The sequence below is a fragment of the Dicentrarchus labrax genome, unplaced genomic scaffold, assembly GCF_905237075.1.
Source record: "Dicentrarchus labrax unplaced genomic scaffold, dlabrax2021, whole genome shotgun sequence".
NCBI lineage: Eukaryota > Metazoa > Chordata > Actinopteri > Moronidae > Dicentrarchus > Dicentrarchus labrax.
Window position 1 is genome coordinate 7269388 of NW_026136704.1, and position 21781 is coordinate 7291168.

The window sequence follows — 21781 nt, forward strand, 5'->3', positions numbered from 1 at the left end:
CAAGTGAATAAATAAAACATATTTACCTTTGACAAACTAAAACCATCAATTTTGCTATTATATAATATAATTTTTCAATATTATACTACTACTATATTCTTAGTTAAAGATGCACTCATGAATCCAACATTTCAAGATATTAAAATGTTGATGTTTGATATCTGTATCAGTGAAATTCCAAGATGGTGTGTATTAAGCTGTCTCTATATATCCCTGTCCCACTTCTTGACACAATGTTACCCCATAATATTTTGAAACAGATGCACAGATGTTGAAATGCAAAAAATGCACAGCTAAAATAATATGATTCACACCAGAGGTTTTCAAACTGGGAGGTGGGCCTCCCTTGGGGCCTCCAAAGTGTTTCAGAGAAGGCTCAGTGAATGGATGTGAAAAAGTCTGACTTTAGTGTGTGATTTGGTTAAAAAGAAAGTTAAAAAATACAGTCGTTTTGTAGATTTTTACTGTTTTCCCACTTATCCAGAGTCCGAATGTACTAATACACTAATACCTTTTTATTTGCTGTAGTCTGAAGTTATGTCAAACAGCAGTGTTAGGCGATCTTTGCTCAATTGTTAAGTGTCTGTTGGATCAAATAATAGAATCATGATCACATAGGCCTCCAGGAATTGAGCAAAATGAAGTAGACTTTAGAAGTAAACTTACAAGCTTTTTCTGAGGAGAGGTCTCAGTCTCAGTCTTTGGAAAACTCTGATCTACACAGTTAAATTACTCCATAAACATTGAAATGTCTTTCCATAACCAGTACTACTCATTGGTCTTGTTTGGTATATAAACAGTTTGGGCTATATATCCCTCAACCCCAGTTTGATCGGCTCCCAGTTGCTCCCTATTTTCCCATGATAATAATCACCTCCTCATTGTCCTCCCAACGTTTGATTCAACACAGCTTTAGTTTGATTGTTGATAGAGTTGCCAAATATGTTAGACAAGAATTCTCCAATTCTCCCTCCACATACTCACCACGCTCAACATGTACAATGTGACCTCAGTTTGAATTTGTTTGCTGTTCTAGTTTTTCCAGTTTCCCAGTATCCAGTGAACGTGATAATACCAGTCGTACAGAATGACTAGACTTCAATTAACACTAGTTCTCTGTTATAACTAGTTCATATTACAGCACTGGTTGTTGTAATATGAATGTTTGAACTCACTTATGAGGCTGTTGAAGGGTGTCTCGAAATAGCATTATTATTAAACCCAGTCCCAGCTTACAACACAAAAATAGCAGCTGCTGGTGCCACATGGTCCTGTTCATCTTGTGCCATGTTTATGAGTAAGGCAAGCTGGTTAACATGACTATTGTTCTTGTTTTCCCTGTTTCTCATGCATGATATTCAAATCAGACCAGGACACTCATGAGAAAAAAAACACATGATGTAAGCATTTCTATTATTTTAGAAGCACCAGATTTACAGCTATGCTTTACCAACCAAGTTTAGAAGAAAACTAAAATTCATTTAGCTCTGGCCATTGTTTCTAACATTGTACTCAACAAAAACATGTAGAGAAATCACATAGGTCCAATAGTGCCAGAAACTTGGGCTTTCAGATGACCATTCAAGTTGTAAACACACTTTCAGGTCAGTCAAACTTATTTGGAAGAGAGGAGTACAATTGTTACCCAAACTTTGCCATGGTTTTGCAATGAATGATGTATTACCTTTACAGCTTCATTCACTTTGAGTTCTACCTCCAAATAATTTGGTTTTAGATAATCTGACCAAACTGTTGGCTTGTTTACAGCCTATCTGATTGTTGGCTTCAAACTCAGTCCAACCCTGTTTATGACTATCCAAACTTCATAAGTTTTTGGGAGCTATGTGTGACTTATAAACCCGAGACATGGTACACTGTTACCTCACCTTGAATTTGGAGCCAGCCCGTTGTAAAGACAATAACAACCTTACACTTTTCACACCTTTGTTCTTTGGCTCCAACAAACAAACAGCCACAGTAAGTTCAGGTTGGCGTGCCCGAGTGAAAGCGGCATTGGTTTTGTCCCAAGTTACTCTGCTCAGGCTTTGTGTCTAGACTTTCTGTTGAGTCAACACTATGTTTAGACTGTCAGACTCTCAGTTCACCGCCTTGGCCAGACAGCTTATGGTTTGATTTAAAAAAAAAAAAAACCACACAGTCTGGTACGATTTGGAGCTTTACTTTGTTCACTAGCTAATAAGCTAATTATATTAAGTAGCTCAGTTATGGATCTGCTTGAGGGTTTGTCTGTCAGTGAGTGGCACTTAAACACTAAAACCGCTGTCAATAGAATACTGTATTAGTGAAAATGAATTACAAATCTGAACACATGTCACCAGAAGTAAAGAGCAAAGGGAGAAAAAAAAAAGGAACTACACCACAGTGGCATGACTTCAATGTTACCACCACTAAACTTGTAATTAGTGTAGCATCTTGCTGTGTAGTTGCAGATTTGCAACTCTCTCGCTTCACCCTCCCCTTCTAAGAGCGAAAGAGAAACTAGGGTGGCCCCGAAAAATGACCCTATCTAGAGCCAGTGTTTGGTGTGTCCCTTCTGAGCTACTGTAGAAGCATAGCAGTTGAAATGGTGGACCAATTATTCTTATTTTCAGGTGATTATACATTGATGAAAACATACCTAGGAATATTATATTATTTTATATATTATATTCCCACTAATAAATCCTCCTAAATGTTACACACTGGACCTTTAAATCATATAATTAAAATATACAAGTTGGAAAGATTGAGTTAGAATAGTTTGCAAGAGCACGATAACACAACAAGGCTGTAAAGGTGGACTGGTGAGTAGATAAGTCTCCATATCTCCAAGACGCATATAAGCTTCAAAATTCACAGGTGGGGTATTTACTGGTATATTTTATGTTGTGGAACAAAACATGAACACCTCTAAAGCTTGTGCTAACCACCGACCTCATTTCAGGCATCTAACCAAAAACCTACTGACTGAGGGAACCGGAGGTGTAAATGGCTACCCACTTGTGCACAATGAGTCTAGCCAACAGCTTAGGACTCCTATCTAATCCACTTTGGGTCACTACCCAAAGCTCATAATTTTACTCGAGGGTGGATGAATCAAGAGCTTTGCTTTGTGGGTCAGCTTTCACTTCACTACCACAGTCTGATACAATGGTTGCATTAATGCAGGCGAAACCCAGTCACACCTACATCACACCTTGTTTTTGTTTTCTTTGCTCCTAGCCATAATGGAAATATTTGAAGTTCATTCTTGACATTAAAAATAGTAGTTTGACAAAATAATCTTAACTGTCCACTTAATAGCTCTTTTCAGGGCTTTCAACTACTTTTTATCGTCTTCATCATCAGTGGGAACTTTCTCAGCTGTCATCTACTGACCTAAGTATGGAACTTTGGTTATGAAATGTGTAAATATTTATACATTGTATATAGATGAAAGCTCCAGGAAAAGTAAATGAACCTTGAGGTTGCCAATAAAAATGTAAATTGCATTTATCCATGTTTTATTCTATTCATTTAGACCAGAGGATTGCCTCCCGGGGGGTACAGGAGAGTTGAAGGGGTCATAATTCAGTAAAATCTGAACACAGTCAGTTGTCCCAGTTTTGTCTGAGGTCGGGCCCACAGTGTCAGAGTCTGAAAACCTCTGATTTAGACCTAGTCCTAATAATGAACTGATCAGATATCTAGTCTAATTAACTATAAAAGTCAGTTAGACCCAGGAATAGCTTGTTCATCTTGCAAGCTTAATAATTTTATAGCCAACTTCATTCAGACTTGACCTGATATCCAGCTTACTGTGACTGTACAGAAGACTTCATTCTGTTCTGGAACATTGACACAAGGCTTCATTCTGTTCTGGAACTCTCCCACATAATCTCCTGAACTCTCCCGCATACTATGAATAAGGTGACGTCAGCATTTAGCATCAGTGCTAGCAAGTAAAAGAATGCTATGTACCTTGTAGGAATGTGAAAGAAGGGCGCAGGTCTGCCATCAACAACAGCGAATTGTTTTAATTGCCCTCCAAAGGAGTCGGTTGCACCTAGGTTAAATTTAAACACTTGAGATTGTCAGTCTAATGTGCCTAATTTAGCTTAGGGAATAGAACAGCTATCCCTAGGTAATTGTACTCTGACTTCTCCTAGATAACATTGCTCAGAGACTACTTTTGTCCCATTTTTATTAAGGGGAGACTGCTTAGCTCTTTGCATCAGATATCAGAAAGCAAACATTGACTCTTTGCCCCCTTCTCTCACATTGTAGTTTTCCACCTCAAGGATTTAGACATTCAGACACACACATACACACACACACACACACACACACACACACACACAGTTTAGCCTGGTGATGGAATGTACTCCTTGGCTATTTGTTGTGTACACATGCTTGAGCCTGGGTCATGAGATTGCTACTGAGGACATGTTGCACCTCTTTTAAAATAGCGCCTCTAACATATCCGAAATTCATGTGTTGACATGGTCAGTAGCTGTTACTTTAAGGTAAAGGAAACAAAGGGCCGACTTTCATGACAAGACAGGACAGATAGCAGGGCTGCCACTGTTTTTACATAATTTTGACAGTTTGGTAATTTGGTGACCCTGAACTGCGCTGCCCGTAAGCAGGAGGTGAAGTACAGCATGTTCTGTTGTCTTTCTTACCAGTTAACTGCATTACTTTCTCTTTAAAAATGGCTAAAACGCCCAGTCTCAGACCATTTGTCATCAAGACCTATAACAGCGTCATGCTTGTAGTCAACAGCCTTGTGTAACCATCAGCAGTACCATAACATGCTCCACCTAATATTTCCTCAGGAGTTTTATTTTGGACTATCCGAAATGTGGAAATATATCCCTCATTTACTAAAAACGGATATAACAGCACATTGCCAAGTGCTCCTGGCTCAGCCGGATTCACCTGTCACATGACCGTGGTCACTGAATTAAAAAACACTGATGCAACACCTGTATGTTGTCCAATTTTTGCTTCCGGGTGCTCTAGCAAGAAACAAGATGTGTTTAAAGAGAGAGAGATTATTTTGTTCTAGCACTGAGAGGAAACAACAAGTTATCGTTATGTCCCTCAAAATTCAATATTTTTTTAGTTGTTGCCACTGGTGTCATGTCTTTATTTAGCCGTCTGTTATTTTGATTGATGCAAGAATTATCCCTATCAGTGCTCATTATTCCCTATTACTCATTTCTGAGTAAAGCATTGAGAAATAAGTGGATACTCAACCTTTAAGTGTACTCCATCACCCAGCTCTATGGAGCAGTTCAGCTGACTGTTTTGTTTTTCTGGCCTGCAACTTTATTTAGGTTCAGTCTAATCAGTGTAGTTTCCATAACTGCTGGGTACATAAATAATCTACTACATGCTAACAACTTTATCATATTAACTGAAAAGGTGATAATATGTCCGTTTTGTATTCACAGCTTGTTTCTGCTGCCCAAAAACAATGAATGCATGTTTAAGATAAAGATTAAAATTAATAAATGCAGGCCTTAGTCATCATTTATGATTGGTCATATTTAAAAGGATTTTGTAACACTTTACTGTGTTGAACACTGTGCAGTGTGAAATGGATGTGTGAGCTTTACGTACTTACTTTTACGTAAGGTAACAACAATATCTTAGAAGAAATCATTGGCTGCTAATTATGAACCCTATTTGATGTTTTACCAGAGACCCCACATGGAGGATCTTTATTGTTGCTTTTACCCATTGACAATCTGACAAGCTGTGGCTCAGAGGTAGCGCGGGTCACTAATTGGAAGGTTGTTGGTTCGATCCCTGGCTCCTCCTGCTGCATCTCGAAGTATCCTTGAGCAAGATACTGAACCCCAAATTGCTCCTGATGCTGTCATCGGTGTGTGAATGTGTATGAATGAGGTAGTTTCTGTTTGATGGGAGTTTGCAATCACTGTGTGAGTGAACATAGTGTAAAAGCGCTTTGAGTGGTCGGAAGACTAGAAAGGCGCTATACAAGTACAGGTCCATTTAACACACTACAAGTGTAGCTGTCGGCACTAGGGTAATGCTGGTTAAATCTAGAATTGCAGCAGCCCTTCTTCTTCACCCTCTTATTGTGACAGTGAAACTAATTACTAATAAAACTGATTGTTTGTGTTGCTAGTGAATCACCAGAACCTCGTTAAACACCCTTTTTAGAACTGCACAATCTAATTTTAGAACCACTAGGTCAGACTAGTAAATGCACACCCCTGTTGTCACATTTATACAGCAGTGTGCCATTTGTGGCTATTTCCATGCTGTTAGATGGCATTTAATAGCAATATATTGTGGCATATGAGCGATGACTGGGACGATTTAGGTTAGTTTTCTGTCACGATGGTCATTATGGAGATGAGTAGTCTCCTTGGAGCACAGCATTAGTCCTTCAGATTGCTCCAGCGGTGTGGAGAAGGATGGACTCTGACGTAGACAGCACGGCTGGAGGCGGTCGCTGACGTTTGTTGTAGGCCGACTTTTACCCGAGCCAAAAGAGGCGGACCTCCAGTCCTGTGAAACGGAGTGGGAACACAATATACGGTTATCACCATTTACAGAGCCACTCTACAGTCCGGACACCTGCGTGGAATGATACAGCAGCCAGTAGCTCTTTAGTCACTGTACTCTTTTTTTATCGGTTTCACTCGTGCTTTATCGCTTCCCGTAGGCTATTTCACAGTGCGTAGAGTGATTTAAAGGGAAAGCCACAGGTCTTCTGTTCGGCGTGATTTGTGAGCTTGGTGCCGTTATATGAATGAATGAATGACAACAGGCAGGGAGCCTATCAGAAACGGACTGAGACATCTACATATCGCCTTCCTGCAAAAGGAAACGACTGAACAACAAAAGAGCACGAGCGCTCAGCAACGCTTCGAGTCTGAATAACTCGCACCCGGTCGTCGGCTTCATTCGTTCACCAGCATGCCGAGCATGCGACAGTCGTACACGGTGACCGTACCTGAGGAGCCACCGGCGGCTGCTTTCCCGTTCCTGAAGCAGGAGATGCGGAGAAAAGGCAGCATGTCCGGCTCGGTGCTGGTGTCAACTTTCGTAGGGCTCCTCATAAACCAAGCCAAGGTAAGAAATGGTGCCCGCCGCGGTCCGTGATCTCTGCTTCAGAGAGGACGTCACACCAAACTCCATTGATGAATCAGCCTATTTAATGTTTATATCGCGTTATTACATGTTAACATGCTCTGTGAATTGGCTGGCATTAACTATGAAATGAGGCATGTATAATATACCAAATAGCAGGTATCAGTGTTCAGGAATATGTGCGTGTGTGGTATCCACTATCTTCTGTCACCACAGTACTCGGTGGGTGGTAACAAGCGCTGTAAACGTACAGTACAAATAAGAAACATTAAAGTGCTGCTTTATGTGCTGTAATATGCTGAATTTATGAAAAGCTCATTACTTTATACAGTTTGAAAGGTTATATTTCATGTTATACGAGCTTACTGTGTAACTGTGAACAAGAATTGGGACTACGGTTCACAGGTTTTGTAAGAGACTTCTATGGTTCCTTGCAGGCAGAAATATGGGCTTTGGTCATTATAAAGAGGGCACAGATGGTTATTTCACTGACAGCGTTATGTATCTTGTCAAAGATGATGTCAGTTGAACGTTGAAGTGAGTCATTTTCAGAGGTAAGCCGCTCTTTTAAGCCGCTGTACTCCGCTGTACCAGGATCAGTAGGCCTGCACTGACAGGTCACTGGTTATATAACCACCGTTTAATCCCCCTCATACACTACAGCTGCTCTTACTATACTGCTCTTGCATATCCCACTGTAGGCTTTAATGGAAATGAATAAAGACATAACCCATTGTGACAGGGCTTTCTTTATGCACTAAAAAATATCTAGGATATGAATGCTGCCTCTGGCTGTTTCCATATGGACACATATACACATAAATGTAGGTCTAAGTACACAATGTACAGAGAATCATTGGCTTTCCATAAAGACATGATGGCAGTCTCTTTAATTGGAAGTTACCGTTGATGTTTTGTGCTGAAATTGTTTACAAGTTCATATATCTTCACAGGTTAGAGGTATATAAGGATTTTCCCTGTGTGAAATTATTGTAATAATGTATAATTTATAATACCATTACAATTCTCCAGAAATCCAAAAGCCAAGAAGTAAGGGGAGGCTGATTTTACTCTACATTTTACACTGAGTTAAGTCCTCCCACACTGGAATAATTTCTGTAATTAAGAGTAAAAAATGAACAAAAAACTATAAAAATATATTCACTGCATAAATGATTTCAGAAGTGTTCGACTCATTGCAGCAAACCAATATCCTAAACAGTGTACTGATGAGGTTGGAAATGGGTCCAGTGGTTAGCCTGTAGCCCACTGCCAGCTGGAGAAAAGGTGTGTATTCTTTGGCTTAAAGCTGTCGAGACTCTTCACACCTCATGTAGATTGTAGGTTAAAATTACACATGCATTGTTGGGTGACATAAGATATAAAGACCTACTTGTCAGCATTCGTCTTAATATAAGAAGATAAACAGGAACAGCTCTTTTTAGTTTGTGATCACCAGAGTCTTGGTGCTGCAGTTGTGTGTGTGTTTGTATATGTGTGTATGTTTCCAAGCTACAGCGTGGAATGGAGCTGCTGTGTGCCAGCTTCTGTTATGTAATGAGAAATCACATTAGAATACACTTTAGTGCTGGCCAGGCCTGGCAGCTTGGCACGCTTTCTGTTTTGTTGTCACCGTCCACCTGCTCCTCCTGTCCTGTCCTTCTCCTTCCGCTCTTGCTCATCATCTGTCCTCTACTCCCTCCCTCCCTGCAGACCACCGCATGCATGGCAAAGAATGGTGCTCTGTCTTTCTCTTTAGTGATTGCATATGTAAAGTTGAGCCTGATAGTGTGTGTACTAGTGAACTTACATCAGTGTGTGTGTGTGTGTGTGTGTGTGGTTCTCTGTGATCATGCACATGTTTCTGCACAGCAGGCTCACAGCACACCAGCACTGACAGCTGTAAGGTTAAAGGTTGCTTTAAACGCTCCTCTACAATTGCTCAGTAGTATTAAAGCCAATGCTTAAATGATGAATCGATTAGATGATTGACAGAAAATCATTTGCCAATAACTCTAATCATTGATTAATCATTTAAGTCATTTATCAATAAATAATGTCTGTAAGTTTAGCAATATGGTTACATTCAATAGAACAAAATGAATTTGTTGTTTGTTATTAATGTTTTCAGCATATGTGATACAGTGGATGTATGTTAAATTAGCATCCTTTGCAGTGAACTGTGTTACGCTGTCATGCATTATATTAAGCAAATTCAACTTTGTGCTGAAAATTGTCAGACAAAAACAATACATTTGAAACTTGTGCACTTTTCACTATTTTGAATGTTTTATAAACTGGAGGGCTAACTGGTATGGCTAAAAATAACCAACTTTTTAATTTATAATGACAATAATTTGACAATGCTCTATTTTAAAAAAGTGTCCTGAGATAACTTCTGTTATGATTTGACGCTGTAAAATTTATTTGAATTGAATTGAATAATATAATAACAATAATAATTTATATGTGGAAAAACACATGTTGTCCATCATAAAATGATCATCAATAAATTCATGTTCAGACTTGATTTAAATTTTGCTTATTCACTTATGATTCTTGTCTGTAGTTTGTTATAAGTCTTCTCAGAGATGGAATGCTACCCGTTGTGATTTCTTCATACCAAAGACAAGAGCCTGAGTTTACCATACTGGCACCAACTTCAGTGGGAGTAACTTGGCAGTAGATCTTTCATATGAGGATATCATGTGTGGTATTTATACAGTATACAATTCTGAGGTGTTACACATTAGTATTTGGTTATTTTCCGTCTATTTGTCATTGCCTGTGGTGTGATCTTCCACTGTAGTATGCTGGATGAGACACAGGCCCCGGGGCTGAGGCTTCAGTATAATATAAACACCAGTCTGTTAGCTAGTAGTTAACGTTTCTGTTACTGAGGCTGAGTTTTCTTCCTGGTAGAGACATGCATACCAGTGGAGATGTGTGAAGATGGCAAGAGCTGTTACATAAGAAGCAAATGCATGGCTTTATGGTCACATGTTCTCAGGCTGTTATCTATACAATATTGGATCCTAGTGTGACACCCCCGGTGGGTGAAGACGGCATGTGGAGAGTGTCTTCTCACAGTCTTTGATCCAATGAAATGCAACCAAGGGGCCAGTTCATAGGATCATAGGCTATATTTATGTGTATTTCTCTGAAAGACAGCCATTCTTCTCAGTAAGAGGATCTCACTGTTTACTTGTTTGCATGTAAGCGTGTGTGAATGAGATCCTCACCGAACACTGGCAAGGCAAGCTCTGATGACTGATTTCATCCCTCTGCATGCTTTTTAGAAGAGAGAAATAAATAGTCTCTCTTTCCCTATCAGGTGCCAACGTGAGTGTGTGCGCACTCGCACACACATAAGCTAGTGTGTGAGCGTGAAAGTGTCACTTCTGCTCACATGGGAGAAGCTGGACAGTGACAAGAGAGGTAGCTCACAGGGAGTGAGAGAGAGATTGTTTATGATGATCTGCCAAATAGAGAGACAGGTCAGAACAGACTGTTCTGCTGCTCGCTCTCTCACGCTGGTATGCCAGCCAATCAGCAGTTGGCGTTCTGCACTGCCAGGTGGACCCAGGCATCCTGCTGCTGGTAGTGTGAAGTTTAGTTTACAGCCCCAGAGACACAAGCAGAGCGGGGGGGGGTTGTCACTTGTTATTGCTTTGGTGTCGGAGGCATATTATTAGAGCATTGATACTGCACATAGATATTATTCATCCACATTGATTTTAAATCATCTTTTTGAGTTCCCAGGTTGTGCATGGATATAGTGTTTTAACATTTTGTTTCACTGGAGCGTTTTATTGTCCAGTGATGATTGAAAAGCGGCGTTTTAAAATCGTTGTAATTCTGAGAATTGAATGATGTGTTGGACAATATTGCGGTACATAGTATAAGATAATATAAATATGTCTATGATAAGTATATGTCTGTAAATATTTATACTGTTTATAGCATCTTATCTATCCATTTAATTTCTCTGGATCAGTTAAGCTCAATGAGCAGGAATGCTTTATGGCAATATTAGATGTTTCTATGATGTTTCAGTCAATGTAATGAGATACCTGCTTTGCCAGGTATTTAATTTGCTTGATTCAAAAAGCAGACATTACTAGCTTGCTATTTCATCCTTTTTCTACACAGATTTTTCCAAAACATACTACATGACACTATATGAAGAGTCGATGATCGGTATTCCCCACTTCTAATGTCATTTAAAGATATTGGTCTTGGTAGAAGTATCAGCAGTCTCAATCCAAAATATTATTATATTGTATATATAGTATAGCTGTCCACACATTTCTGTTTTTTAATTGACCAAACTCTGCATTCTCTGTAGTTAAAATTCATAGACAATTCACAAATGGTACAGAGATCACCAGAATGTTCCTGTGCACTCATTTATAGATTGGAATAAGCTCCCCTCTGGAATTTCATTGGGCTATATCACTTGTACTTTGGGCTCGTTGTTTTTCCACACCGTGTCCAGTCTCCACACAGTTAAGATTACTAAGAGGCTGCTGCAGCAACAAGTGCGTGCAGTAGGTTGTTTAAAGGTAGTCTCTTTAAAATGTTAGGTCTAATATTCACTTTACTTCAGTTTAAACAGGAAGAAATGTTTTGTCCACTGGCCCTAGCAACTAATACGTCCCCAAATTCACAATACATTACATTTTACCAGCCAATGCATTAAAAGTTTTTTAGCATAGGATTCAGAGTTCTAAATCATTCAGACACTTCTGCTGAAACCTTTCTGTTAAATTAGCAATTAAGAGAGTCTTCATTGTAAACCACAAAAAGTTGTGTTTTTATGTGTGTTTGCACAAACAAACAAAATGGAGACCCACCTATAAAATCAGTGCTCCGTAGTGCTACCAGTGGTCAAAAACTCCACAGGGTACCTTTAATGCTGCATTCACATCATACACAAAAGACAATAGATTGGAGCTTCTCATTTAGAAATGATGTTCGCCTCAGCTTTCACATTAGAAAACCTTCCTGAATTCAGATGTCAATAATAAATAAATGTGGGAATCTTCTTCATGAAACAGTCAAGGGCAATTGGGTCTCACAAACTGTACTAATCAAGTGCGAGGGTATCAAGAAGAAAAATACCTTTAATCAGCGTTGTGATGGCGTCAGACAAATGCATGAACACACTAAATTCATCGTTCCCTCACAGTTATTTCCTTATGACAGGAATGTGGCCTTAAAAAGCTTTCAGTCAGTGGAGCCTGTCGTTTTTGTTGTCACCTTCTGATCAATATCAGCTGATGTCCCGCGCTGAAGGCATTTGAAAGGCATTTATTACACTTTACATTCCTTAGATTATGTATGATGTAAACACAGAATGCGTGCTATGACAGTTTAACCTCCCTGCTGGGGGCCAAAGTTCATTGAGTGGCAAGATTTCTGTCTAAGGAGCACAAATGCAGAATTTCAATCTCTCTTTTTCTCTTTCTTAATATAGTTTGTTGTTGTCCTCTTTGTTGTTTTCCTAGGAAGTCACTCTAGAAAGCAAAGCTTAATCAGGGATTATCCATTTCTTCCAGGCTCCTCACCTTGCTTTGACCCATTTCCTCTGCTCCAACACCACCCTCCATCCCTCAGACCAGCAGTCCCACATCTTTGAATTAATTGAGCACAGTGGATGGACAGATTTTACTTTCCACCCAGCTGGGTACCCGCCAAAGGGACATTTCCGCTGTCTCTTATTCCCGGCTTTAGGAAGCAGTTCAACCTGGCCGGTGGAATGCTTTTTAATGGGGCCTCTCTGTTCGCCATGCTTTTTAGCCTCAAAAGAGTAGGGTTTCAAAAGTAGCTCGCTAGTTGCCCGAGCTGCTCCTGACATTTATGAATAGAGCATTTATGCAAAGTTATCCCCCTGGGCTGCCTCTTTTGTGTACAGTGCGTATCAGTCCACTCACATGGAACCACTGGGAATATGAACAGTTAATGTATGTTCCCTCTTGTGACTGTTGGTTTGATTTATCCCTCTCTACTCCTCCCCTCTCTTTAGTTTTCCCAACCTTTCATCTCTTCCTCCACCAAAAAGCAAAACTGATTTTCTAGCACACAGTGATTCTTCTGGCTGCTTTAAAAACTGATGGATAACTGCATGTGAAAACACAGATCCAATGATGAATGAATTTGTCACATGAGGCAGTGATATAATTATTAGTCCATATTATTATTGTTAAATACCTGAATTTGAAGTGATCCATGATAAATAATCAGTAATCAGTAGCTGCATTTGCTATGGGTTACATTCACAAGAACAGAACAGAAATCTTTCTGCTTTTGCTTTTTTGTTGTTGTTGAAAGATCTTTTAACAGTTTCATTCAACATATATAGGATTTTTTTTAATAGTAATTTTAGTATTTTACACCGTAGGGAAGTAGTCAGTTGTAGAAATGCGAGAAAAATGGTGGGAATGTATCCCAGGAGCATGTGACACTGCAGTCACAGGATCTTCAGCGTTTTGGTTCTAGTGGTGGTGTCTGAATGGTCATATTTAGTTCACATAACATTAAGATGGTACTTGGTGGGATGGTGATTTGAAGGTCCCAGGCTAACTGTTACTGGATAAGAGTATGAAAGAGCCTTTGGAATATGTAGTGTTGACTTTAAGACCCCTGAAAACTTGGTTTCAGATCTTTGATATTTATCTTTAAGTTAAAATACAGTAAAAACATCTTTAGGCCTGGGTAATTAAACAGTAGCAATATATATCGCTATTGTTTTATCAACAGCAATAGTTTCACTTAAATGCATTAATCAGAAATCACACTAAGAGGATACGGCATGGCTCATAAACAACATATCATATCTCTTGATAATGGAGCGTGCTATGAGTGAAGCAGCTATGGTGCTTACTGATCAGTCATGAATTACATCATTCCGTCCTTAGTCATTGAAAATGTTACACTGGTCCAGCTTTACTGTTAGTACATGACTTTAATCCCACATACACACTTATACAGAGGAATCACAGCAGAATTTGCATAACGGAATTAGCTGTCATTATAGTCATGCTACAGGCTGGGATCAGAGCTTGAGCTAGTATTTCATGGATCGTCACACATACATTAAAGAATCCTGTTCGACACACCGCTTTAGAAATGAGGACTTAATGACTTAGATTATAATTGCAGTTTACACAGTGGCTGGCAAATGAGTAGAGGTAGTAGGAATAAATAAGAGACAAATCATTTCATTTATACACAATAGATTGCTATTTTACAAATAATGTCATTTTTTAAATTTTGTTGTCATTTCCTTCCAGTATAAACAATGCTCATCCCTGACCATTGCTTCCTGATGTAGTAACCATTATCCCCATAATCGATTCCCTTCAGTGTGCTGTGGGAGATTTTCCTCAACAGTTTGTAAAAGCTGCAATAAAAGCTGCCCTAAGGAGCTGTTAACTCACCAAAAAAAATTTGTCATTACTGTGGCTTTTAGTGGAGAGTTTTAGTGCCCCATGAAGCTTTGAAGGCTTCTTTTAAGGACGAGGAATTTTGATTTCAAAACTGAATCAATCTTTCTGTTGACGTGGGATAATGAGTCTAAAAGTCACATCTGCTCCAAGTCATTCACTCCCAATTCTTCACACTCTCAACTCTCTCACACACTGAGTCACACACACTCCCTTCACGCTTAGCCTCGTCACCGTGATGTCACCATGTCCTCTAACTTTCCATCCCGCAAAAAAAAATAAGAATAGCGTTGCTACGGAGACAGAGCCGGCGCGTTGTTTCATCGCCGTGACGTTAGCCAGGCTGGCCGAAGGATCAGCCAATTGCGAGTGGACAAGCAGGCGTTATTAAAAGCAAAGCTGCTATTTTTGGGACTGGCCGTGGCATTACTCAGCAGAGTGCAGCAAAGTCAGACATACACATTCCAACGGTGGGGACAAGAGGTGTGTGTGTGTGTGTGTGTGTGTGTGTGTGTGTGTGTGTGTGTGTGTGTGTGTGTGTGTGTGTGTGTGTGTGCGTCTCTGTCATGAAATAAAATTTGAGGTGACCAGAGAGGATTTGTCCTGCGTTCTGCATCACTGAGTTAGTGGAGCTTGTCACACAACAGGAAGTGTCTGTTTGTGTATTTATGTTATATGGTCGTGGCAAATAAAGTGTTCCATTCACTACAGTGGAATTTACAGAAAGGAGGATTTAGATAAGCCATAGTTAATTAAGCTGTAGATTTTTTCCCTTGCGCATACTGTACTGCCTCTCTCTCCTGAATAAGAGACAGACGGCAGAGGTTGTTTATATAATAGTAAAAAGCCCTTCCTCTATCAGTGCTCATAACTAGATAAGCTGCAGGCTCACGTTACTGATGAACAAACGAACATGCTCCCAATTATGTGTACCTCCAGAAGGCTAACAGCAGGAGGACAGGACTACTCGCTTTGATATCTGCTGTCACATTCAGTGTCCTTTGTCCAAACCTGCGATGCAGCTGAAGATCTTCCGTGTAGAAACAAAATGTTATTATCTTTATATTAATTATTGCTCATAGTGACCCACAAAGAATTGGCCCTTGATAAGCCCCTCCCCTTTTCCCTCTGAGCTCCACTGACTATGGAGCAAGTCTTGGTCAGAACCTCAGTCAACTTTCTCCTTTCCTGTTCTTAGATATGCTATGTGCTAGGCCTATCTATGTTGAAAAAACAACCACATTTTGAAGATGGTTAAAAGATAAAGGCAATGTTAGTTAAACATCAGCACATAGCATATCTCAGTACAGGAAAGGAGAAAGTTGACCACGGTTCCGACCGAGGCTCGCTCAACTGTTGGAGCACAGAGCAAAAAGGGGCAGGACTTAGGAAAAGCCAATCACCAAAATCACCAAACAGCAGACTAAGACTAAGGCAGCAGTTACCTGGTGAACACAGTGGAACATACAGCAGCTGGAGACAGATATTTCCCTCTGGAGTTGGTGGGGACCAAAAATAGAGCTGCTACGTTATGTTGATCCATACACTATGGCCACCCGCTTTTACTCATCTCACAGCTTCATATTAAACATTTTGCTCAACAGAAATGATGTTTAGCCTAATATCACCTCATCTCCCTCACCTCATCTCCAGATCAGCCCAACCCTGTAATTCATGTTGATGCACAGCAGGATGAGGATTCTGTAACAATACAGAGAGTTTCCCAGCACACTCACATGACACCTTCTGAGACTATTAGACTATTAGATTACCTTTTTGAATGGTGTGATCACAGAAGACTACTCCTTTGGGTCAGCGAGGTCATCAAGTGTACAGACTGTGGTCAGTCGCACTTTATGATGAGTCTGTGTCCTTTTGAACAGTGCTGGTTGTCAGGTCACATGTGGGGTGTGGTGAGGCTGCTGACCACACGACTCAGTATGCATGAGCTGGGTCCAACCTCTCTAGCATGCATTGTATGCTATTTACATCATCTAACTACAAACCAGGAGATGAGGACTTTGGTAGGAACACACTCATACTAAGATCACAAGTTATCACAACCACTTTTTATATACAGTCCCTTTTCCCTAATTAGGGCTTTAACACTTTAAAAACCAATTCCCCTTCATCTTTACACGCTCTGTTTGATATAGCTAGTGAACAGTTAAATGACTGTAGCCTCGCCTTGGATTTGGACAGCTTTCATGGTGGTCCTGATACATAGTGCTCTCAGTGAGTGTGCCCCAGCTTCACCACAGGTAAGGGGGAACAGGGGCATGTGGGTAAGATAGATTTCAACTGCCAGTGAGATCAGGTGACTGGTTTTAAGCTGCCGGCCCTGCAGAGTTGCTCTCTGCCTAGAAAATACAAGCTCAAGTTACGATGCTGTTAGCTTCTCTGCTTGGCCACTAGTCAGCTTGTTTTTATATTAAAACTGAAGCCGATCACTCTATAAATACTGTATTATGAGGGTTGCGACAAATTTTTTGGCAGTAGTTTGATCTTGAAATAGCTTGTGAAATATCACAATTACAAAAAAATTAAATAACATGGCCGATATGATGTGCCCTTTGACAGGGCATGAAGTTGGCTCAGTGACGCTGGTGGATAGAATGATGTGAAAAATGAATTAAATTTGGCACAGCTTATGTTTTCTAAAGCATAATTGTCTGCAGCCTCTGCTCCTTAGTCGAGGGCACAAGTGCATTCCTTATCCACCCCCGTGTTCTTTGTTAGTTCTTCCTCCAGCTACTCAATTATATAACCACTCAACTTATATAATGAAATTTAACAGCAGCAAGCGATGTCATAAGTTCTGCAAAGCATTTTGTACCATTTTAAGATTTTGAAATGATGATAATATGCTGCGCCATCTGTTTCACTGAGATAAAATGTGTGTGCAGTGTTTCATGGTTTGATGCCCTGAGAATGTGCGACAGTAAAAGCTACAGTGCAGAAACTCCTTAAGGTGCGGTGATTCCGTGTTATCTACTGTTGTTGATCAGATCTTTGCCATCTGGGAGTGATTACCAGGAGAGGAACTGACTACGAGATAACAAAAACAAGTTCCTCTCTAAAAATAATGCTCACCAAGAAAAGCCTCCTATCTTGTCATTCCTAGACGGACACAGCACACAGATTCAACCGCAAAGTGTACATAGATCACATCTTTGTCATATGTTGCTCTTTCTCAAGCTTCCTTGGGATATCATTAAGGTACAAATACAGCCTGAAGGAACAACATAGTGCTGAATATATGTATCCGGTGGTTGAACAATCAGTGATTTCAGTATTTATATGAGAATATCTTTCTGTTATGTTTTTTTAATTCATTCTTTATCTTTCAGTAATCAGAAATGTAGTGATGTATGTGCTACAGATTGTTTACTTTACAAGTTATTAAGGGGGGTAATGCCTCACCAAAACCTAACTCTGTGACTACACTCTAGTCACAGCTAGATAAAAGCAGTACCCATCAGTACTCTGGGGTTTGTCCTGGAAGTCTCTCATTAAAACAGAAGTCACTACTTGCAAGTATGCATCACAGATTCTATTTGGACTTTTATGTATTTCAGATCAGTTGAAAAAAATGTTTCCCCTCTTACTGATCAATCTTACTGATCAACACTGCAGACAAAGACTAAAAGTTTTGGTATTATTCATACACAGGAACAAGTTAATCACACACCATAATGCAACACTCTCTCTGTTTAAAGTTGTAGATTTTTACTGTTCACATGTCTTATGGCTTCTGGAATAAAAACCAGGCTTGGTACATTTAAAGGTTTTCACTGTTAATTATTAGATTAGATATACTTTATTGTACCCGTGGGAAATTTGGCTTATGGAGTGCTACACACAGCCGTAGTCAACTTAAATACAATACATACCAACAAAACCATATGTACAGCAGTACACCAAAGACAACAATAAATACACGCAACCTAATTATGGCTGGAAGAATATGTTTTGACCAGATTAACATTTCTTTGTTATTGGGTGAATTTAAATACATAAATCTAGTTTTCATGCCTTAAATATTGTGTCTTTTGTCTTTCAGAATTCAAAGAGTGCCCAAGGCCTTGTGGGACTAAAGAACCTAGGAAATACTGTAAGTACAGCAGCCACATATACATCTAATTACATCTGTCTAGAAATAGTGGCATCTTATTCTTTACTAGGAGGGAGGGAGAAGCTCTCTCTAAATTCCCATAATCCCGTTGGTTACACTGATAGCAGTTTGTTGATATCAGGTGGAGTCCACACAAGAGTGGTGGTCCAGCAGAGCATGTATCTACCAGGCAACAGGCAGAAGGACGGCTCCCAAAAATAAACGATGTGTGCTGTGGTGTGTGTGTGTGTAGCTGTCAGTGTGTGCTGTGGTGTGTGTGTGTGTAGCTGTCAGTGTGTGTGTGTGGGGGGGTATGAGTGTGTGTGTGTGTGTGTGTGTGTGTGTGTGTGTGTGTGTGTGTGTGTGTGTGTGTACAGTAACGTAATCAGAGAGCTCTGAACTATGGACCAGAGAGGACTCGTTCTCTCTCTCTCTGACTGGTTTGATCTCACCAATTTGCACGTGTCTCATGTGGACACATGATGGGAGCAGTGTATATACACAGCACTGTCCGTGACAACATGTCTGCATGTGATACTTCTTTATACCCAGTAATCATACCCGGGGTCTTTCACCTTAACTTATAAGCTTTTAAAAATCAGATCTAAAACACATACTTCTTACTGCACCATACTATATAAATTTTGATCACATATTGTACATCTCTCTATCTAAAAGTCACCCTTTTTAGGAGATAAGGTTCTTTGCTTTCTTGCCGAGAGTTTGATGAGTATGAATGAACTGTAAATATGAGGTTGGAGTCAGTAGCCACTTAGCTTAGTTCAGCATAAAGACTGTAAACAGGGAGAAACATCTTCTTGTTTTTTAGTCACACAAGAAGTAAAGTCTAAAAACAGCACATTGTGGTTTTATGGGAGGTTGTGTGCAGGACTAGTTCTTAGATTGGTGTAGTGACTTCTTGGAGCCTCACAGTGAGGTTACCAGGCAACCAGCGAAGACTCCAAGAAGTTACAGTGCTAAGCCAAGAAACAGTCCTGCAGCTTCATATTTACTGTACAGACATGGAAATGGCAGCAATCGTCTCATCTAACTATCGGCAAGAATGTGATGAACAGTTGCTTTAATTGCCAGACTTTATAAAGGGTTATAAAGAGTTATAAAGGGAACAAGCAGGTCAAACAGTGACAATTCATATTTATAATGGGATTGTAAGGATATTGGTTGATTGTGTCAGCTTTTAACAATGTAAACCATGTATGTCAAAAGAAATATGTAGATATTTCTATAGATCAGATATTTTATTGAGTATGTGACAAAGAAAATTAAATATGACAGTTTACAAGACAACTGTTAATTCTGTTGAAGTGCAAAGGGAGATTTTTAAGCAAATGACAGTCATCAGTGAATGAGGAAGGATGGAGCTTGATGTTATTTCATCTGTACGAGAATCAAACTGTTGGTGATGTTTTTCCTTGCAGTGTTTCATGAACAGTATTCTGCAGTGTCTCAGCAACACACACAGCCTGCGAGACTACTGCCTGCACAACTCGCACCGCAGAGACCTTAACAACAACAGCCGCACCAACACAGCCCTCATGGAAGGTGAGAGACGTGTCACACAGGCCCCCTAGAGTCCAAAACAAACACCTCTTCCAGCAGCTCGGAAGTAACACACTCGTTTGTCTCTTTGCCTCTGGATTAGATTTGCATCTTTCAGAACACGTGTTAGGAAAGGAGGCAAACTGGTTCTTGTTTTGTAGGCCTACAGAGACACTGAGGATGTTTTTCTAGGTCTTCTAAGTGTTTGGGATTTACAAAATCTGACACAGGATGAGAAAATGAGTTCAGTTCACCATTCACCTGAATACACTGTTACATTTGTAGAATTCACAAAGTGCATTTATGTCCCAGTGTGTGAGTAACTTGAGTGTTTCTGTCCTGGTAGAATTTGCCAAGCTCATACAGACCATGTGGACGTCGTCCAGCAGTGAGGCGGTTAGCCCGTCTGAATTCAAAACTCAGATCCAGAGATACGCTCCCAGATTTGTGGGATACAAGTAAGCTGCCTTACATCCTTTAGCAGCACTTACCGTGGCCCCTGTCTGATAATGATATAACTGCAGAGATATGTCCCAATGCAGTAACATCTGATATTTCTGCTTCTGACTGACTTGTTTCTGTGTCTTGCAGCCAACAGGATGCTCAGGAGTTCCTGCGTTTCCTCCTGGACGGCCTGCACAACGAGGTCAACAGGGTCACCGTCAGGCCGAGAGGCACTGTAGAGGACTTTGACCACCTGCCGTAAGTAACCTGCCTGACAGACAGACAGTGTGTGTGTGTGTGTGTGTGTGTGTGTGTGTACGTCCACTGACATCTGTCTGCACCAGAGTTATTACAGTTGGGGATTTTTCATTAGTTTTTATTTTTCTTCTGTTTTTTGTTTTTGTTTCGAGAATGAGTTTGTTCGTTTCAGTTAAATTTTTATTGTTTAAAAATGTTTAGTTTTAGTTCAGTTTGTGTTAGCTTCAGTGTTAGTTGTAATGTTTGTTCTATTTTATAATATAGGTAGGGTACTTGTCAGGGTCAAGATTTAAGAAGTTCAGAATAGTTACTACAATACAAACTCACAGTCATGTAGACATCCCAGTCTCAATAAACATATGCACCTCTTCATGCTTGCTGTGTTCACATATTTGACCAAATGGACGTTTCCTACCAGTAGCCAGGATCAGCAGATCTGATGTACCTCGAAATAGACAGAAACATTATGAAATTGCTGAATTAGCATCTTGAAAAGTGAATCCTAAACTGAGGAATGTGTTTGGGTGACACTAGGAATGTTGTATTGATGTTTTATAACCACGAATAACCTTTCTGAGTGGTTAAAGATCAACAGGAAAGAGCAGAATGAGGCACATTTGAAAACAATAATGGAAAAACATCCATGCCATAGTAAAAGCCTTGTATGTGTTATGTATGGTATACGCCCAGGCCAAGGCAACATGAACCATTAAGCTTTATGAAGCTTTCAATTAACAACAGTTTCAGCTCCTGGGTCGAGTTGTTGCCTCTCTGGGGCCCAGATCAGCTTAATGCTCCAATTCTTCTTGGACATAATTATCAGTTATCTAACCATAGCTTGTTTAAG

General features: G+C 40.0%; 1 protein-coding gene across 7 annotated transcripts in view; it reads left to right on the forward strand.

Moving 5' to 3' along the window:
• usp2a (ubiquitin specific peptidase 2a) overlaps positions 1–21781 on the forward strand; it is a 44320-nt gene that overhangs the window by 16823 nt on the left and 5716 nt on the right. For 5 of the 7 annotated variants that reach the window (XM_051397577.1, XM_051397581.1, XM_051397578.1 and 2 more), the window contains 4 exons: positions 18622–18672; positions 20112–20235; positions 20579–20690; positions 20824–20934. In XM_051397577.1, the coding sequence (XP_051253537.1) occupies positions 18622–18672; positions 20112–20235; positions 20579–20690; positions 20824–20934 (398 nt within the window). Of the gene's footprint in view, positions 1–6525; positions 7093–18621; positions 18673–20111; positions 20236–20578; positions 20691–20823; positions 20935–21781 lie in introns of those variants that run through there. The other 2 variants (XM_051397582.1, XM_051397583.1) reach the window with 1 other exon arrangement.